The following is an 18,689-nucleotide window of genomic DNA, read 5'->3' on the forward strand; positions in this document are numbered from 1 at the left end:
TTGGCTACTCAGGAGGCTGAGATGGAAGGATTGCTTGAGGCCAGGAGGTTGAGGCTGCATTGTGCCATGATCACGCCACTGCACTCAAGCCTGGGTGACAGAGCAAGACCCTGTCTCAAAAAAAAAAAAAAAAAGATAAGTTTTATTTTGTTTAGAAATGATAATTTTTTAATACTATAGTATTATGTGTATAGTGGGACTAAAAAAGGAATGAAGCTTCAGAAATCTAAATACTCATCTAATGTCTATGCTTCTTGATATAGTATTTTATTATTGAAGATTTAAAAAGTATATAATTTGATTTTTGATAGCTTTCTTGAGATATAATTTATACACCATAACATGTACCTATTTAAAGTCTACAATTCAATGGTTTTTAGTATATTTACAAGTTGTACAGTCATCATCATCCCTAAATGTAATTTGATTTTTAAATTTTGTGTAAGGAAATACTACTCAAATTCAAAATTTTTCTTCAAAAATTAACATGCATTTATGGAGTTTCTGTTTGTGATGATGAAAAAATTCTGGAAATGGATAGTGGTGATGATTGTACAACATTGTGAATGTACTTAATGCCACTGGATTGTATGCTTGAAATGATTAAAATGGTAGGTTTTATATTATATATATTTTACCACAATAAAAATTAATATCCATTTTTGTGAAATCAGAAGTGGTTTAACTTCAGAAGTTTTTAGGAATTGCATCCTATCTGAGTGCTCTTTGATAGAAAACTAAAAAAAAAAAGAAATGTCATCCTAAGCAACACATGGCCCTAATAATTTTTTCTCAGAAACATGTTATATTAACGATATTCTTGTATGCTAAGAAAATCATGTTACTGGTTTTCTTAGACTGAAAATGATGCATTAAAATTGTTGTTGGTATTTATTTTTATAGAAATTAGTGTATAATTAAGTGAAGAAGTAAAGATAATTAGCTTTTCTTTAATTTTGCTGTTCTTGAGAAAGCAAGATGCCAAACAATGCTGGACTACTTATCTTAATGGGGGAAAAAGTAAATGTAATGCACACATGCATATAAATATGTATATGATAATATTAAAGTATCTGTTTATAGATGCATTAAAAAATTCTCTGCATGGAGACAAGAAATAACAATGTTTGTTGTTTTGGACAGGAGAACGGGTGGCTAGGGTTCATGGATGAGAATGATATTTTTGATAATATTTTTGATTATGTGAATGTATTATCTATTGAGACATTTTAGTAAAAAACTTACCCTAATCCTAGTCTCGGAATCAGCATAATTGTGTTCCTTCTTACTGTGCTTTGTTACAGGAAGTAGAACTTTGAGATTGGTTTGAAAATGAATTATACTAAGAAGTTGTTTTTTTTCTAGGAATTGATTATGGATTAAGTTTACCACTTGGGGATGACTATGAACGGAAGAAACATAAATTAAAAGAAGAATTGCGGCAAGATTACAGACGTTATCTTACTCAGGTAACGAGTTCTATTAATGAGTTGGGTTTAATGTTTCAGAATTCAGCTCCTAAATTTGTTTTCATAAGGTATTAGTCATATGTGTTAATGTTTAGGTTTTCAGTGGTACTAGCAAAGTAGTATTATAGTCAAAGTTAAGTGGCATATATGACGTTGATAGAGAAAAAATATTGCTGAGAACTGGCGTCATAGAATAATACAGACTTTTGACCTTTTGACTAAGGCAGTGGATTCTAATTTTAAGTGAGATCGTTAATTATGGTTTTTCATGTTTTCTGTAAAGTTGTCATGGTTTGAAGTAGTTCAATCATGGTTTCCCTCTCTTCTACACCCCCCAACTATGTATTAAAATGACATGTGGAGTTCTAGTTGCTAATTGTTTTCCTATGAGCCAAGCTTATACAATTACATTTAATTATTTAGCCACTAAAGCTTTTGTTTTATGATCTCATGTTTCACTTAGTAGAACTCTTTAGTGTTTTTGTTAAATTATATAATGGCCGACATAAAGCTTTATTGTAAGTTTTAAATTTAGGTTATAAAATTATTATAAACAATCATGATGTTTGTTGTGATCTCAAGATATTCTTTAATTTTTTACTGCTTTATGTTTGTTCCAAATGTACAAACTGTCTCTTATTTATTCTGATTTACACACGGAGAGAATGAACTTTGACTGAATACACTTTGTCAATGGTTTGTTTCCCTTGACTTTAGGGCATTACACAAGGGAAAAGAAAGGTAGGGTTGTCTGCAAAATGTCCTCCTTCAGTTTTTGCTTTCTCTCTTTTTTTTTAATGATCTAGTAGCTTGCAGTTGTTTGCATTTATGAGATTCAAACCAATTAGGAAAATGGGTTCATTTGTGATTTTGAGATGTTTGAATGGCACCACTTTGTATTCTTGCTTTTAGCAGATGACAGCGTACACATTATAATTTTCTGTTAATATAGTCATTACTTTTGATTCCTGCTTTGCGTTTGTGTTTATTGCTTTCTTATGAGTTCTTTTTGAATATTCTGCAGTTAAGTCTGTTTTTAGCATGCAATTTTTCATTTCTCAAATTATGGTAATCACAGTAAGATTAATAGAGTAGTAGAATATCCAAGATATTTGAACTACATGTTGTCAGAATTTGGATTACTCTGTTTTTGCAACAAAATCTGTAAATTACATTTGTCCATTTATAGTGGAAAACAAAGAGAAACAGTTTATGGTTTTACAAAACTGGTTTTAAAAAGAATCTCACGGATTCACCATTCAACTAACGTATTTTAAACACTTATTATGAAGATGTATCAGGTATGCATCCTGTCTTCAAGAGGCTTAGAATTTAGTTGTAGAGATAGCATTCATACAATTCAGAAAGTGGTAACTACAAGAAGGATATAATGATCAAGAAAGTCCTCATAGTGGGAATTTCTATTTTGTGAGGCAATCTAGAGAGATGATCTAGAGAGAGAATCGAAGTGAGAAAGCTTTTCAGATGGAGAGCATGGAGTAAAGGGGGACCCAGAGGGTAGACTTTAGCTTTGTATGAATGAGGCATATTAGCTTTACCAGTCTGACTGGGTCAGAGTATCATTCTTTTTGAGAGTAGTAAGAAATAACGATGTGTATAGGATAGGATCAAATTAGAAGGCAGTGGATTTTTAACTGGTTATATGTGATAGGTAGTGATAAGCATCATACTTTCTTAACTAGCCTGTGAAGAGCATGGCAACTGTGTTTTAGGACAGTTCTGCATGTAGAGACTGTCATCTTATTGTCTTAAATTGCTGCTCAACTTGTTAACTGATTTCCTTGTGCTAATTTTCACTCCAGGATAAAAATTCAAATTCCTTAGCATGGCACATGTCTTTCATGTTCCAGCCTGACTCCCTGGGCTTATACCTCATTATCTTCCCCTTCGCTACCTCTTCTTCTTAGGTGGAGTTTTCTTCTGGTATCAGAGATCTACTATTTTCTCTTGTAGGTTTTGCATTACTCCCTAGGTAAGGTTTTTTAAAAAGATAGTGGTGGGGGACATAAGAAGAAATTGCCTTCATGAAAGTAGAAATCTTTAAATTCAAAGGGATATGAAGGAGTTTTTTTTAGATTTTTTTATTTGTTTGTGTGTGTGTGTGTTTTTTTTTTTTTTCCTGAGACAATCTTGCTCTGTCGCCCAGGCTGGAGTGCAGTGGTACGATCTTGGCTCACTGCAATCTCCACCTCCTGAGTTCAAGCGATTCTTCTGCCTCAGCTTCCCGAGTAGCTGGGACTACAGGCGGCCACCACCACGCCCGGCTAATTTTTTTGTGTTTTTAGTAGAGCTGGGGTTTCACCTTATTGGCGAGTCTGGTTTTCAAACTCCTGACCTTGTGATCTGCCCATTTCAGCCTCCTAAAGTGCTAGGATTACAGGCATGAGCCACCGCACCTGGCCAGTTTTTTAGATTATTAAGAATATAGTCGGCCAGGCATGGTGGCTCATGCGTGTAATCCGAACACTTTGGGAGGCAGAGGTGGGCGGATCACGAGGTCAGGAGATCGAGACCATCCTGGCTAACACGGTGAAATCCCATCTCTACTAAAAATACAAAAAAATTAGCCTGGCGTGGTGGCAGGCGCCTGTAGTGGTGGCAGGTGCCTGTAGTCCCACTTACTCGGGAGGCTGAGGCAGGAGAATGGCGTGAACCCCGGAGGCGGAGCTTGCAGTGAGCCGAGATCAGGCCACCGCACTCCAGCCTGGGCGACAGAGTGAGACTCTATCTCAAAAAAAAAAAAAAAGAAAAAAGAATATAGTCTTGTAGAGGAGCAGTATTTCCTTAAAATTAGAGAGAGTCTTGTTCACATTTGAGAAGGTGGGAATGGAAGGGAAAGCAAGAGAAAAATAAAACTACACAGAATATAGGGAGCTGGCTGCAGCTTCCTGGAACCCCTGAAATATGTATGGTTTCCAAGTCCCACTCATATCTCTTGTGGCTTTCAGACTTGGATTGCATGGATATTTGAGTTAAAAAAAGAAAAATCAAATCTTTTAATTTTGCCAAGAAGAGTTATTAAAACAAACAACTACCATCTTTTTTCCTGTTTTAATTAATTTTTTTTTCCTGAGCCCTTCCTGCCCAGAGATGATTTCCTGTTTTTAGGATAAAAGATGCTTGACCGTCTAAACACAGAAAAGACATGTTCTCACGGGAACAGTTTTTAAATTGAGTCAGTTAATTAATATCTCCAGCCCAGACCTCCATCCTGAACTTCAGACTTTTCTAGCCGGCTGCATAATTCACATTTTCACTTTGAAATCTACCTATTATCTTATGTAGACCATGTCCAAAAGAGAATTCTTGATTTTTCTTCTTCCCACCCTCATGCCTGATAAACCTGCACTATCTGTAGCCTGTCCTTTTAATTTCCTTTTTGTCACAGTAATTATTACCTTCTAGCATGCTGTATAATTACTCTTCATTATGTTATTATTTCTTTTTCATTTTCCCCAGCTTGAATGTATGCTTTTGGAGGGCAGGAATCTTTATTTGTTTTTTTCAGTCCCAAATGTATCAGAGAGTTTGGGCACATGGTAGGCACTCAGTATTTATTGAATGAATGAGTGAATGAATGAATGATTAAAATTTAGCTTTTTGAAAAAACTCACTATGTTGTTCTTTTTTTAAGAATTAAAAAAATTTTTTTTGATAGAGACAGTGTAATAATAAAAAAAAAAGCTTTTTTGTTTTTTTTTTTTTTAAATACCCAAACTGATCTCGAACTCTTGGGCTCAAGTGTCCCTTCTGCCTTGGCCTCCCAAAGTGCTGGGATTACAGACGTGAGCCACCACTCCCAGCCTATGTTGTTGTTATTGTTTATTCTTTTCATTTTATTGAAAATTTCGAACATCATTCTTGACCCATGTTTGGAATGGGAAATTGCCCAATGAAGGAGTGAGGATGTTAAATCTATCTTCCTGGTTGGAACTGTGAATGGGTTTTTCATGCATTTATAACTCTACAAAATAATTAGGTTTATAATGTACTTCAGTATATAGGAGGTAAAATCACTCAGGGATCTGGTCATGTGTCTTATTTTTTCTTTGTCAGATAAGTTTAGAGTTCCATACAGCCAACTTTCAAATTAGCTTTTGTAGAACAACTCATTTGTAAATTCAGATTTAATGACACTTTATTTATTTTTGAGACAGAGTCTCACTCTATCACCCAGGTTAGAGTGCAGTGGTGCTGATCTTGGCTCACTGAAACCTCCACTTCTCAGGTTCAGGGGATTCTCCTGCCTCAGCCTCCCAAGTAGCTGGGACTACAGGCACGCGGCCCCAAGCCCGGCTAATTTTTTGTGTTTTTAGTAGAGACGGGGTTTCGCCCTGTTGCCCAGGCTGGTCTGAACTCCTGAGCTCAAGTGATCCACCTGCCTCGACCTCCCAACCTGCTAGGATTACAGGCATGATCCACCCTGCCTGGCCAGATTTAATGAAACTTTATTAATCACTGAGTTTTGCTAATTACTCTCTTTCCATAATGTTTTGAATACAACGCTATTGTAGTAGTTAATACACTGTTTTGTGGTTATTTGCTTACATATCTGTTTCTGCAACTGAATTGTAAATCCCTTGAATATAGGGAAAATATATTTGTATCCCTACCACCTGAAAATAGTACCTGCATAGTATTAGATGGTTGCTAATTGCTTGTTTAGTGAATAAGTAAAAGACATGGAATTAGACAGATTGACAATTATTGATTGATTTAATCCTTATAACCTAGTGATGTGTAGATGACATTATTTCTGTTTTACAGACAAGGAAACGGAAGTGAAGTGAAGTACATTATTCCAAATTATTTGACTACTAAGTAACAGTAACAGAAAGTTGGAGAGCATATGTATTTTTTTTTACCAGTTGGGGATCATGTGTATTTTTTTTTTTTTTAACCAGTCCTTTGTATTTGCTTTACAGCTTTCAAAGGGATTTTATATTTTTTATCCTCCTTCATCCTTATACCAGCTTTGGTAGGTAGGCAGAGCAGGTACTATTCTCATTTTACAGAAGAAAGTGTCTGTCAGAGAAATTAAGTGACTTCCTCAGTGTTACACAACTAATAAGTGCTTGGGCTAGTCGTAGATCCTAGGTCTTTTGACTGCTAGTCTAATGCTGCCTCTACTACACTGCGTTACTTAAATGCTTAATGAACAAGATTGGACGAACACATAAACAACATTCATAGTTTATATCTATTGGCATTTCAGTAGATATTCACTCACATAATTATAGGAAAAATAGAAAAAAACTGTTGTGGCATACATTAAGGTATTTGTGAGGAAGTTTAAATTTGCCTTGAGAACAAAAAGACAGTAGAGCACTGATAATGAAGAGTATGTGCTTAGAAGACGAATATAAATTGGGAAAGTTTTTCTTCATGCTTCTAATCATCTTGAATCAATAGACACATATATATATTGCAAATGAAAATTAAGGCCTGATTTTCCCTTTCAGGAAGTTGTTGATTGGAAGAAAATTATCTTTTTTCCAAATGCTTTTGGTATGGTCTATATAGATTTGTAGTTTCTGTCTTCATTCCATTTCATTCGTTTGCTCTGCATAATGTAATACTAGTTTAGAATATAGAATGCAAAGACACATTTATGCAACATATTTTATAAAGGCAATTAGGTAATATATTTTTTTAATGTGTATATATACAGACAAATTTTCTATCTACGAGTGAAACAGATCCATCAACTTTGGGAGTTTCTCTTCCTATTGGTGAGAGGTTATCTGCTAAGGTAGGTGGATAGGAGTTGTTATTGTGGGTAGCAGTTTTCCCAGGCATCAAAATCATAAAAGAACATACTGCTGATTTAAATGCAAATGGAAGATCTTATCATTTCTCCATACTTGAATTTATTTCTTTTTCAAAAATCCATGGAGTCTTGTTTATGCTGTTTAAAAAAATTTTCTTGAACACATTTGTAACCATATAATTATATATTTCTTTAATATGTTGATTCTGTTGCTGTATTCAGTTATACTTAACTGAATATTCAGAATTCATTTTTTTCACCATGGGTTTCTGACTGTAAAGTTTATGCTATGTAACACAGTTATTGGAATGAGTGGATGTGAAATTATAGTGAGCTTTTATGTCGGGTGAGGGTAAGGGTTCTTTGAATGTGTGATTCTGTCGCTCCATTAATACACGTGCATGTTCCTTCGTGGTGAAAGTGATAAAGCACTGTACACCTCTCGTAGTGACTCAGTCTCACCAGAGTATATCAGAGATCATGAAATAGTATATAAGACAAAATTGACAGTTAATAAATTTCAAAAGACAGACCTAGTTTCTTTTTTTTTTTTTTTTGAGACAAAGTATCACCCTGTCGCCCAGGCTGGAGTGCAGTGGCACGGTCTTGGCTCACTGCAACCTCCGCCTCCCCAGTTTAAGTGATTCTCCTGCCTCAGCCTCCTGAGTAGCTGGAGGCAGGATTACAGGCGCCTGCCACCATGCCTGGCTAATTTTTTGTATTTTTAGTAGAGGTGGGGTTTCACAATGTTGGCCAGACTGGTCTTGAACTCCTGACCTCGTGATCCACCCGCCTCAGCCTCCCAAAGTACTGATGTTACAGGCGTGAGCCACCGCACCCGGCTGACCTAGTTTCTTTAATACTTTTTTAGATTGTGTTGTTTTAGTGACACGGGAAATGTTAAAATTTAAGAACATTTTCTAATCTTACATATTTGTGCTTTAACAGAACATTTCATTATAATATTTTATAATCTATGATAATTTTGCCTTTTTAAGTTTAAAATATAAAGGATCCTTTTTAACCTTGGAAAGGAAATGGTTAGCTGCAGGTGCTTCAGGGAGTGGGTTGGGGCATTAGGAGAGGGAGGTGTCTTTGAGAAGGAAAGAAGGAAGGTAACCCCATCATATCTCTTTGGAAACATGCTAATGACAGTTCTCTTGGCAAACACAATCATCATATTTACTAGTGGGAGAGATTTATCTCTGAATGCTTTTGGCAGAATACACCTGGTTTGTTTAGGATTGCTGTTGGGAATCAAACCTGCAATCTATGGATTTATGTGGCATGGCTCTTTGGAAAATGTCATCTAAGCTCTGTTAACTATTGGAGTGTAAAATGGAGATGTTTCATGAACGAAGCAACTCCCTTCTATTAGAGACCTCATGTGTTAATGGACCAAAGCATGTAGTCGTGCATATTCTTACGTGACGAGAAAGACCTGGGGAGCTGTATGGGTGTCCTCAAACCTCTTCCGACTTCTCCCATACCTTTCAGTGACATTTGTCCTTGAAATTATTAGTAAAGCTTGATTCTGGGTAAGAGTTCTGATATGTATGATTCAGATTTGACATTCCGATATGACATTGAGGTATTTTTTTTCCTGAAGTTGAAGTTAACACTGCCTTTTGATTTTTATTTTAAGGAAAGGTTGAAACTTGAACGTAACAAGGAATACAATCAGTTTCTCAGGGGTAAGGAAGAATCCAGTGAAAAGTTCAGGCAGGTGGAAAAGAGTACTGAGGTAAGTTTTGCTTTTGAAGTAAATCTGTGCTACCACATGTTGAATATTTTGTACTTGAAAAGGTTTTTCTATTTTAGACATTTTACTTTTTTTTTTTTTGTAAATACTTGCAAAATTAAGCCAAATTAAACCAAACACAGGACATTTAAATGTTTAGTTTTGAAAGTTGTTTTATCTCATATTGAAGAACTTTTAACATTTAATTAGGGAGATTTAATTTTAGAGATCAGTTTTGTTAAGTGATTTTCATTTATTTTTAAAAATTTAAATGAGTTTTTATGTTGACAATTCCTAGCTATATATATATGTACTTTTTTTTTTTTCAAAATTTAAGGATCAATTAGCCGGACTTGGTGGCAGGTGCCTGTAATCCCAACTACTTGGGAGGCTGAGGCAGGAGAATTGCTTGAACCTGGTAGACAGAGGTTGCAGTGAGCCAAGATTGCGTCACTGTGCTCCAGCCTGGGTGACAGAGCGAAACCTGGTCTGGAAAAAAAAAAAGAAGGATGATTGATGTATCTGGGGCCAAACCATTCAAAACATTTACCACTTTCTGTATCCTTTGTGTTGAGAATTTAATTTGAAATATTTTGAAGTAATATCTCCTAGGATAGGAATTTGCATTTAGTTTATCCTCTCCTTTCTTTTCTTTCTTTCTTTTTTTTTTTTTTGAGATGGAGTCTTGCTCTGTCACCTAGGCTGGAGTGCAGTGGCACAATCTCAGCTCACGGCAACCTCCGCTTCCTGGCTTCAGGTGATTCTCCTGCCTCAGCCTCCGGAGTAACTGGGATTACAGGTGCCTGCCACCATGACTGACTAATTTTTGTATTTTTAGTAGAGATGGGGTTTCAGCATGTTGGTCAGGCTGGTCTTGAACTCCTGACCTCGTGATCCACCCACCTTGGCCTCCCAAAGTGCTGGGATCATAGGCGTGAGCCTCCGTGCCCTGCCACAGAAATGTAAAATTTTCTTCAAGTTTTTTTTTCTAAAAAAAATATATGGGCGCTTAATGTTGCCTAGGCTGGTCTTGAACTCCCAGGCTCAAGCAATCCACTGGCCTCCACCTAGAATTTTTATTTAATAAACTTTTCATAAAGTGTACAATTTGATGGGTTTTAGAATATGTAAACCACAATCAAGATAACGAGCCTATCCCATATCCCCCAAAGTGGTTCTGGGACCTTTTGGAATCTGTGTGTCCTCACTGTCCTCCACTCATTCCCACACTGTCTCCAGATCTTCCTGACCTGACTTCTATCACCCTAGACTACTTTACATTTGATCATTTAATATAAATGGATCATACAGGATATACTAGTTTTGGGGGTGTGGCTTCTTTCACTCGGTATGATTATTTTGAGGTTCATTTGTGTTGTTGAATGTATGGATAATTCATTCAGTTTTGTTGCATAGTAATGTTCCATTGCATGGCTGTATCAGCTTGTTTATCCATTCCCCTGTTGATGGACATTTGAGTTATTTCTGGCTTTTGCTATTACAAGTAAAGCTCATATGAACATTCATGTAAAAACATATATATATATATGCGTGATTAAACAAACATCAGAGTTAAAATGATAGACTAAGTATAAATTGAGGGTTTAATTACCTTATGAGAGATAATTTCTCATCAAGTTTTCTTTTTTCTTTTTTAATTGAACAGCCCAAGAGTCAAAGAAATAAAAAACCTATTGGTCAAGTTAAGCCTGATTTAACTTCACCAAAACAGACATCTTGCAAAAATTCAGAGGGTCCTAGAAAAGATGTCTTAACTCCTTCAGAGGCATACGAAGAACTTCTGAACCAAAGACGACTAGATGATGAACTCGAAGTAAGGAATAGAAGAATTATTAAAAAAGCAAATGAAGAAGTAGGCATTTCCAACCTAAAACATCAGAGGTTTGCAAGCAAGGCTGGCATGCCAGATAGAAGATTTCACAAATTTAATGAGGATCGTGTTTTTGATAGACGGTATCATAGACCAGACCAAGATCCTGAAGTAAGTGAAGAAATGGATGAGAGGTTTAGATATGAAAGTGATTTTGATAGAAGACTTTTGAGAGTGTATACAAATGACAGGTATTTACAACTTCATTTTTATTTTCTTTATTTGCTTAATATAGCAAATTAATTGTTAATATTTGCTGCTGTTACTTTTTATCATTATAGTAGGGAGAAGCAGTTTTATCATAATTAATTCTAAGTTGCTGTCAGTTTTAAGATGCATCATTATTTTATGTCCCACTGAGGGGAAAAAGAAAACACTCAAGGTGGTGGCCGTGTTATAAAGTTGGAAAACTGAAAGGCTACACCCATTATGTAAAAGTATGTGAATTGTCCCCACAGAAAGGGACAGAGAGGGAACGCCCACGTCCCAACCTTGTCAGTGAGTGCAGAGTAAAGATACAAACAGCCTTCCCTGAGAATTTGAAGTGTAAATTGGTACTGATTCAAGTTCACAGTCCAAATTCATACTGCCAGTAGTGTCCAAAGAAACCTTGAGGCCAGAATTCAGAGTTTTCTCAATTCATAGTGCTCTTGGATGAGGGGAAAAATAACTGTCTGCAATAACTTGACATAAAACCAGGTCATTGGCTATTCTGACTTCATATATTAAAATGTGGCCGGGTCTGGTGGCTCATGCCTGTAATCCCAGCACTCTGGGAGGCCGAGGCGGGCAGATCACAAGGTAAGGAGGTGGAGACCAACCTGACCAACGTGGTGAAACCCCATCTCTACTGAAAATACAAAAATTAGCCAGGCATGGAGGCGCATGCCTGTAAGGTGCATGCAGCTACTCAGAAGGCTGGGCAGGAGAATCGCTTGAACCCGGGAGGCTGAGGTTGCAGTGAGCGGAGATCACGCCACTGCACTCCAGCCTGGGCCACAGAGTAAGACTGTGTCTCAACAGCAATAACAAAAATAAATAAATAAAATAAAACGTGTGAAAAAAGGATACCTTAAAATAGATGAAATACAGTTTATTCCTGTAGTCATAAGTTTTTTCAATCAGATTTTCAGATGGTTTTCAGTTCCTTTGAATGTTTTTGTGACAGTATTTATAATTTCTTAACTGCCACAATGAGGGTTTATTGTTGTATTTATCATACATTGATACTTGCCATAGTTTAACCTAACTTGGAGTTACGAATGAATACCATACGGTCTCATATTTGTCATTGACTTGTTTACTTGACAAGTGTTAATACATTTTGAGCAGCTTTTGGGACCTGCTTTATTTACTAGTCCAAATAGATTAGTTTTTAAGTATTTTAGAAAAAATTTTCAGGGGTAATGCTGTACATTTAGTATTCTAACTATTAATTATGATACAAAGCTTTTACAGTTCTTTGTCTTCTACATTCTGTAGCTGTTATGTCCTCACACAATACTTTTAATATTTACCTGATTTAGGTAATTTGATTGATTAAAATTTGGAAATGGCAATTATAGTTTCTCTAATCTGAATCTAATTGTTTATACTTAGAAAATTCTCCAAATCCTATAATGTTATATTTGAAAATGCTTATATATGAAGGTAGTTAAAGGCTGACTAAACTAAAATAACTCAATTGGGGAACTGCAAGTACTCTTCAATTCTTGGTGATGATGTCTCCTTTGTACATGAGAACTTCCTTTCCCTTTATGATATTTGTTTACCTTTAGGATGAATGTAATGCATACCTTTTTAAGTTTGGAATTTTAAGAAACATATTATAATGGTAGCTTCTTTGTTTTTTATATATTTTAATTTATTACTTTTATAATTATACCTTGTGATAATTTTATACATGAACTGACAAATGAATATCATTCTATTTGAGAACTATCATATCTTCTTATGTATCCCATAAATAAAATAAATTCCTTCTATATAAACTTTCCCAAATACTATTTAAGAATAGATTAAACATGAGGTTGAGTGAGAATAATTCTTGTTAAATACTTTAAAGTGTTTCTTCAATATATAAATCATATTTTATGTATTTTTATTTTGTTATTATATCAACTTTGACATCTCCAAGTGTTTTTTCTTATGTGTCTCTTTAACAATTGAATTTAAAATTGGATTTATTTCAGATTTGTAGATTCCTTATTTCCACCAAAAAAAAAAAAGAAGGATTTCAGTCATTCAGTAGTTTATAAATCAACTGGTTGATAGGAGAAATGACTGTATTTGTGAAAAGCTTGAGACTAAAGAAATGTGGAACTGAGTTTCATCTCTTGCTCCAAGCATTTATTCTTAACATACTGTGCAATCTTGATCAGAAGTTCTTGACAAAAAATAATTATAATGTATCATGAGAAGTGCACAGTTAATTTTCCTTAATTCTTCTAAGTTTTCTTTGTTCTTTTTTTTTTTTTTTTCCTTTCCTAAAAGTCAGCATCTGGTCAATTCTAGTTTTGGTTTATAATAATTTTTTATTTTTGGTTTCAATTTTTCTCTACCCTATAAACATTTACTTTTTTCATATACCATAATTATTAATGAAATATTTCCCCATACTTAAATATGGGAAAGCTAGCTGGGTGCGGTGGCTCAAGCCCGTAATCCCAGCACTTTGGGAGGCCGAGACGGGCGGATTACGAGGTCAGGAGATCGAGACCATCCTGGCTAATACGGTGAAACTCTGTCTCTACTAAAAAAATACAAAAAACTAGCCGGGCAAGGTGGCGGGCGCCTATAGTCCCAACTACTTGGGAGGCTGAGGCAGGAGAATGGCGTGAACCCGGGAGGCGGAGCTTGCAGTAAGCTGAGATCCGGCCACTGCACTCCAGCCTGGGCAACAGAGCGAGACTCCGTCTCAAAAACAAACAAACAAACAAAATAAATAAATAAATACGGGAAAGCTAAAACTTTTCTCAGAAAATGATGTTACCTTCCTAAATTTGTATCATGAATCACTGACAGTGTTCTTAAATAATTAACAAGGTGGTTAACACTGTAATTGACAGTTGCATTGTGTGTGTATATGTGTTGTTTATTTATTCATATTTACCAATTTAAGTAAAATTTATCATATTTTAGGAGCTTTCTAAAGTAGAATGTAATAGCATGTCCTAAGATACTTTGACATTTATAGGCTCTATTTAAATATAGTAATCCTAGTCTTATTTATTAACTTGAATTGCAGAAGTTAATATTTTAGTTTATTATGTTTTACTTTAACCAATGTTAATGAGTAAAAGAAGTTTTACTTCTTAATACCCAAAGAAACCAGGTACAGGGTAGATGGGATTGGTAATAGAAAACAGTGCTACCAAAGTAAATATAAAAATTGGGAAAGAATTGAAAACAAAGAGAAAACTGGTTGTCCACAGTTAACATCTCAGAGTTTTTCTTTAGCTTCTATTTTTTTTTTTTTTTTAAAGATTAACATGTGTTCATTTTTAGGATAAAGTTGGCCTGTACCCTATACCTGGTTTCTTTGGGTATTAAGATTTTTACCTGATCACCTAGAGTTGTTGACTCATGTCTTCAAGGAAATAGGGAGAGAAATATTTTTTTCATTTAAAATACTGTGTTTTTTTTTGGTTTTTTTTGTTTTTTTTTAGTTAGTAGGATGGTGAAATCATTTTGCAGTTATTTTATTCCCTCAATCATATCTGATTTGCATTTCAAAGTTAATGAGTTCTGTCCGTTTCTGACAAAACCCAATATATTAAGGTGTGATAAGTGAACCTATATATTAAAAGCCATAGAATATTTAGATAGATTTTCTATGGCTATACCACCCTGGAACGTGCCTAATCTTGTTTGATATTGGAAACTAAGTAGGCTTGGACCCGGTTAGTAATTTGATGGGAGAGTATTCAGATAGATTACTTCTGGGTCACAAGGATAGTCTTAATCTGGTACTCTCACAGTGAAACAGAAAGGGCTTCCAGGGACAAACTGAACCTAAACTGAACCCCTGAACTTTGGTTAGAATCAGATGGTTCTTAGACATTAGGTGAGTGCATTACTTTTGGATATTATTGTCTGTCTGTTTCCCTTTAATGTTGAGATGATTGAATAAAGAGGTAACCATTGCAAAACCACTGCTGATTCATACTAGTTGCTTTCTTCAGAGAGGACTTTTTTTGTTCAGAAAAGGTTACAACAATAAATTGTGAGACCATAAAAGCTGTTTAAGTGAACTAGCAGAGGTAGTTCAGGGTAATTAAATGCTAAATTTATTAGAAATAATAAAGGGCATAATGAAAAAAAAATCATTTACAAGATTATAAAAGTCCACTTTGTTACCAACAATTATAATAAGATCGAGACTGAAAAATGTGTAAGAGACTAAAAAAGAGCAGAAATAAGCATTTCACTAAAAAGACAAAATCCTAGGGATACTATTCAATTTTATGAAATGACACATGATTTGTTTATCTTTTTTAAGTCAAGGAAGAATTACTGTTTACAAATATAGATTTTATAATTTTTTTTTTAATTACCAATATAAGACCTAAAAAAAAAGAAACCTTGAAGGGAAATTAAGCTGAAAAGCCAAACTATAGTTTGGAAAGTTAGCCACCTCTATTAAAATATTCTCTATTAAAATATCCCTACAATTTTTATGGCATTTCCTTCATTTACTAAAAGTGCCCTTAACCTTATACATAAATAAAATCATTTCTTAAATTAATTTAGGATGAACTTGGAAAATGACCTCTTGTGTTTATGGCATTTGCTTTACTATCTGTTTACACTGAAGAGCCTGTAAAAGATTTTTTAGTGTGGATACCTTAGGTGCAGTGGTGGTGTAAAGATAAGCTAGAATTATTAATCTAAATATTATCTTCAGAAAACTTAACTAGTAATGAAGGAAGCCACAAGCCCTGTGTTAATTTTAGAAAAAGCTTTTGTATATCTCAGTGACCTTTAATTCTGGGACCCCAAGTTATGCTTTTAAGAATTTGTAACTTTACATTTCTATTTAATTTTTTTTTTTTTTTTTTTGAGACAGGGTCTTACTCTGTTGCTCAGGCTGGAGTGCAGTGGTACAGTCTTGGGTCACTGCAACCTCTGCCTTCCAGGCTCAAGCAGTCTTCCCACTTTAGCCTCCCAAGTAGCTGGGACTACAGGTATGAGCCGCCATGCCTGGCCTCTGTTAAAGATTTTTTAAATAAAGATTTATTATTAAAGAATGTATATAAATAAATAAATTATTTTTATATATAATTTTTTTTTGGCATAGATACCTCTTTACTACACCAGTGAATTTGCTTTTTGTGTTGCGTCGTGGGTTCTCAAGAAAACCTCTAGGTTGGGTGATTTGCTAGGAGGATCCATAAGGACTTTGGGTATAGTTGTACTCACAGTTATAATTTATTACAGCAAAATGATACAAAGCAAAATCAGCAAAGGTAAAAGGCACATGGAACAAAGTTTGAAGGAAACCAGGCACAAGCTTCCAAGGGTTCTCTCCCAGTGGTATCACACAGGAGATGCTTACTACCTCCAGCATTGAATTGTAACAATATAAGGAAATGTCTACCAGGAAAGCGATTAGACACTCGGTGCCCAAGGTTTTTATTGTGGGATGGTTACATTGGCATCCTGTACCTGGCATGTACCAAAATTCCAGACTTCCTGAAGAAAAGCAAGTGTTTAGCATAAACGATAGTTTGTGCAGTTTAAGCACAGTGAGCTGCTCTTATCAGTTCTGCCAGTGGTTGTAACTCTCCCAAAATCTGTATTCCCAGGTGCCAGCCAAGGGTCAACTACATAGTCAGGCTTTTCTGAGGACAGGCAGTCTCAGGCCTGCTCTGTTAACATTTTTCGGCATTATATATAAAGATCCAGTATAACTAAATCTGGTTGCCTGGCAGTGTTAATTACAAATTTGAATTTGAGTTTGTATTTACCTGTTTGTTAAGTGGTGTAAGTAGGGAATGACACTAAGCTGATGTGTCTGTCATTCACACATCAGAATGTGTGTGTGTGATGAATGTGTGTGTATGATGTGTGATCGATTAAAAAATGGAAGCCATTCATGCGTTATGCCATGTGATAGTTACTAAGATTAAAATTCCAAATAGTGTTTTTTCCACAGATGATATTGACAGTAGCTTGTATGATGGAAACAAGTGAAGAAAGAGTTTTATATGCTGGTTCTGTGGAGAGTGAGAAGTTTCTTTTTTTTTTTCCGGAAAATTGCCATTTTTCTTAATCTGATAATGAAATTCACCTAAAATACTGAATACCACTTTAACAACCATATTTCTTTGTAATAGTCCTCTTGAGAAAGACAGTATAGTTGGGTAACTCAACAGCCACGTAAAGAAACTTTGAAGTGATTATGAAATGCTGATTTTCATGAACGCCGATAAGTATTGGTATAAAAAGTCATGTTGGTTTCTATGGTATGATAAATTAAGCTAAAAATAAAATCAGTGTTTGCCAAATGGAAAAAAGATCGATTGAAAAACATTTATTCATTATTATTTTCCAAAAAGGTTTTTAAAGAAGAAAATAGAAAACATGCTAATCTTTCTTTTTGTTGTTTATGACCTCGTAAGTAAAGTTAGCTAATCATTTTCCCTGTTAATGTTTTCCATTCGCCTATCAGTGACATTTATTCTTTCCTGTGATTTACAGTGTTAGCAAATGTCATGGTTTGTTACATTTGATTTAATTTACAGACTGCTGCTGTATTTTTAAGTTAAAAAGGTTATGACAGGGCGCGGTGACTCATGCCTGTAATCCCAGCACTTTGGGAGGCCGAGGCGGGAGATCACAAGATTAGGAGGTCGAGAGTATCCTGGCCAACAGGGTGAAACCCCGTCTCTACTAAAATACAAAAAATTAGCCAGGTGTGGTGGTGCGCGCCTATAGTCCCAGCTACTTGGGAGGCTGAGGCAGGGGAATTACTTGAACCCGGGAGGCAGAGGTTGCAGTGAACTGAGATCACGCCACTGCATTCCAGCCTGGCGACACAGCAAGACTCCGTCTCAGAAAAAAAAAAAGAAGGTTATATATACAATGAAATAATTCACAGACTCTATGAATTTTGATTTAAAAAATGTTCTCATTTTGAATTTTGACTATAATCTTTGTGAGTGTAGGGACTGTGTCCGAATACCCAGTAGGTGTTCAGTTCACTTTTAAATAGAATGATAAAAAAGTGTTAGTATATTTGTAGTTTTAAAAATCAAAACTTACAGAGAGTACATTAAAATAATTTATAATCTTTTTAGAAAAGATTATTACATTTAAACTCTTAGTGTCTCATTAACCAGCAGATCATACAAATTCTATTTAATTTTAGAATGTGTTTATGGTAAAACTTCATTATAACACTTTGTTCCCTTTAATGTTGCCAACATCAAATGTAAAACCACCAAAGTGTTATAAGAAGGTCTGTATGTGGAACATTCTTTATAAGCTAATATGTTTTTAAGGATGCACAGGAATAGACGAGGGAATGTGCCTCCTATGGAACATGATGGGGATGTTATAGAACAGTCAAACATAAGAATTTCATCTGCTGAAAATAAAAGGTACAGTATGTAATACAAATTATCCCCTTTAGTTATTACATTGTGAAACAGAATGTGCCTTAAACTGGCTAACTGAAAAAGTAGAAAGGTGTAGTAAATTAACAGCCTTTCTTCTTAGAAGTGAATTAAAGGAAAAGAAAGGATGAGGAGGTAGTACTAAATGAAAATTGATAGTACTTTACAGCATTCTTTT

General features: G+C 35.1%; 1 protein-coding gene across 12 annotated transcripts in view; it reads left to right on the forward strand.

Annotated features, from left to right (window-relative positions):
• Positions 1-18,689, forward strand: part of CSPP1 (centrosome and spindle pole associated protein 1) — a 132,563-nt gene that overhangs the window by 22,798 nt on the left and 91,076 nt on the right. For 7 of the 12 annotated variants that reach the window (XR_012093703.1, XR_012093704.1, XR_012093705.1 and 4 more), the window contains 6 exons: positions 1,366-1,469; positions 2,187-2,210; positions 7,162-7,242; positions 8,906-9,004; positions 10,668-11,083; positions 18,398-18,496. Coding sequence is in view for 9 of the 12 variants with exons in the window: in XM_073018143.1 (XP_072874244.1) it covers positions 1,366-1,469; positions 2,187-2,210; positions 7,162-7,242; positions 8,906-9,004; positions 10,668-11,083; positions 18,398-18,496 (823 nt within the window). In the remaining 3 variants the exon portion in view is untranslated. The remainder of the gene's footprint in view (positions 1-1,365; positions 1,470-2,186; positions 2,211-7,161; positions 7,243-8,905; positions 9,005-10,667; positions 11,084-18,397; positions 18,497-18,689) is intronic. The other 5 variants (XM_038000431.2, XM_073018141.1, XM_073018138.1 and 2 more) reach the window with 3 other exon arrangements.

The sequence above is a fragment of the Chlorocebus sabaeus genome, chromosome 8 (assembly GCF_047675955.1).
Source record: "Chlorocebus sabaeus isolate Y175 chromosome 8, mChlSab1.0.hap1, whole genome shotgun sequence".
In the NCBI taxonomy this organism is placed as follows: Eukaryota; Metazoa; Chordata; class Mammalia; order Primates; family Cercopithecidae; genus Chlorocebus; species Chlorocebus sabaeus.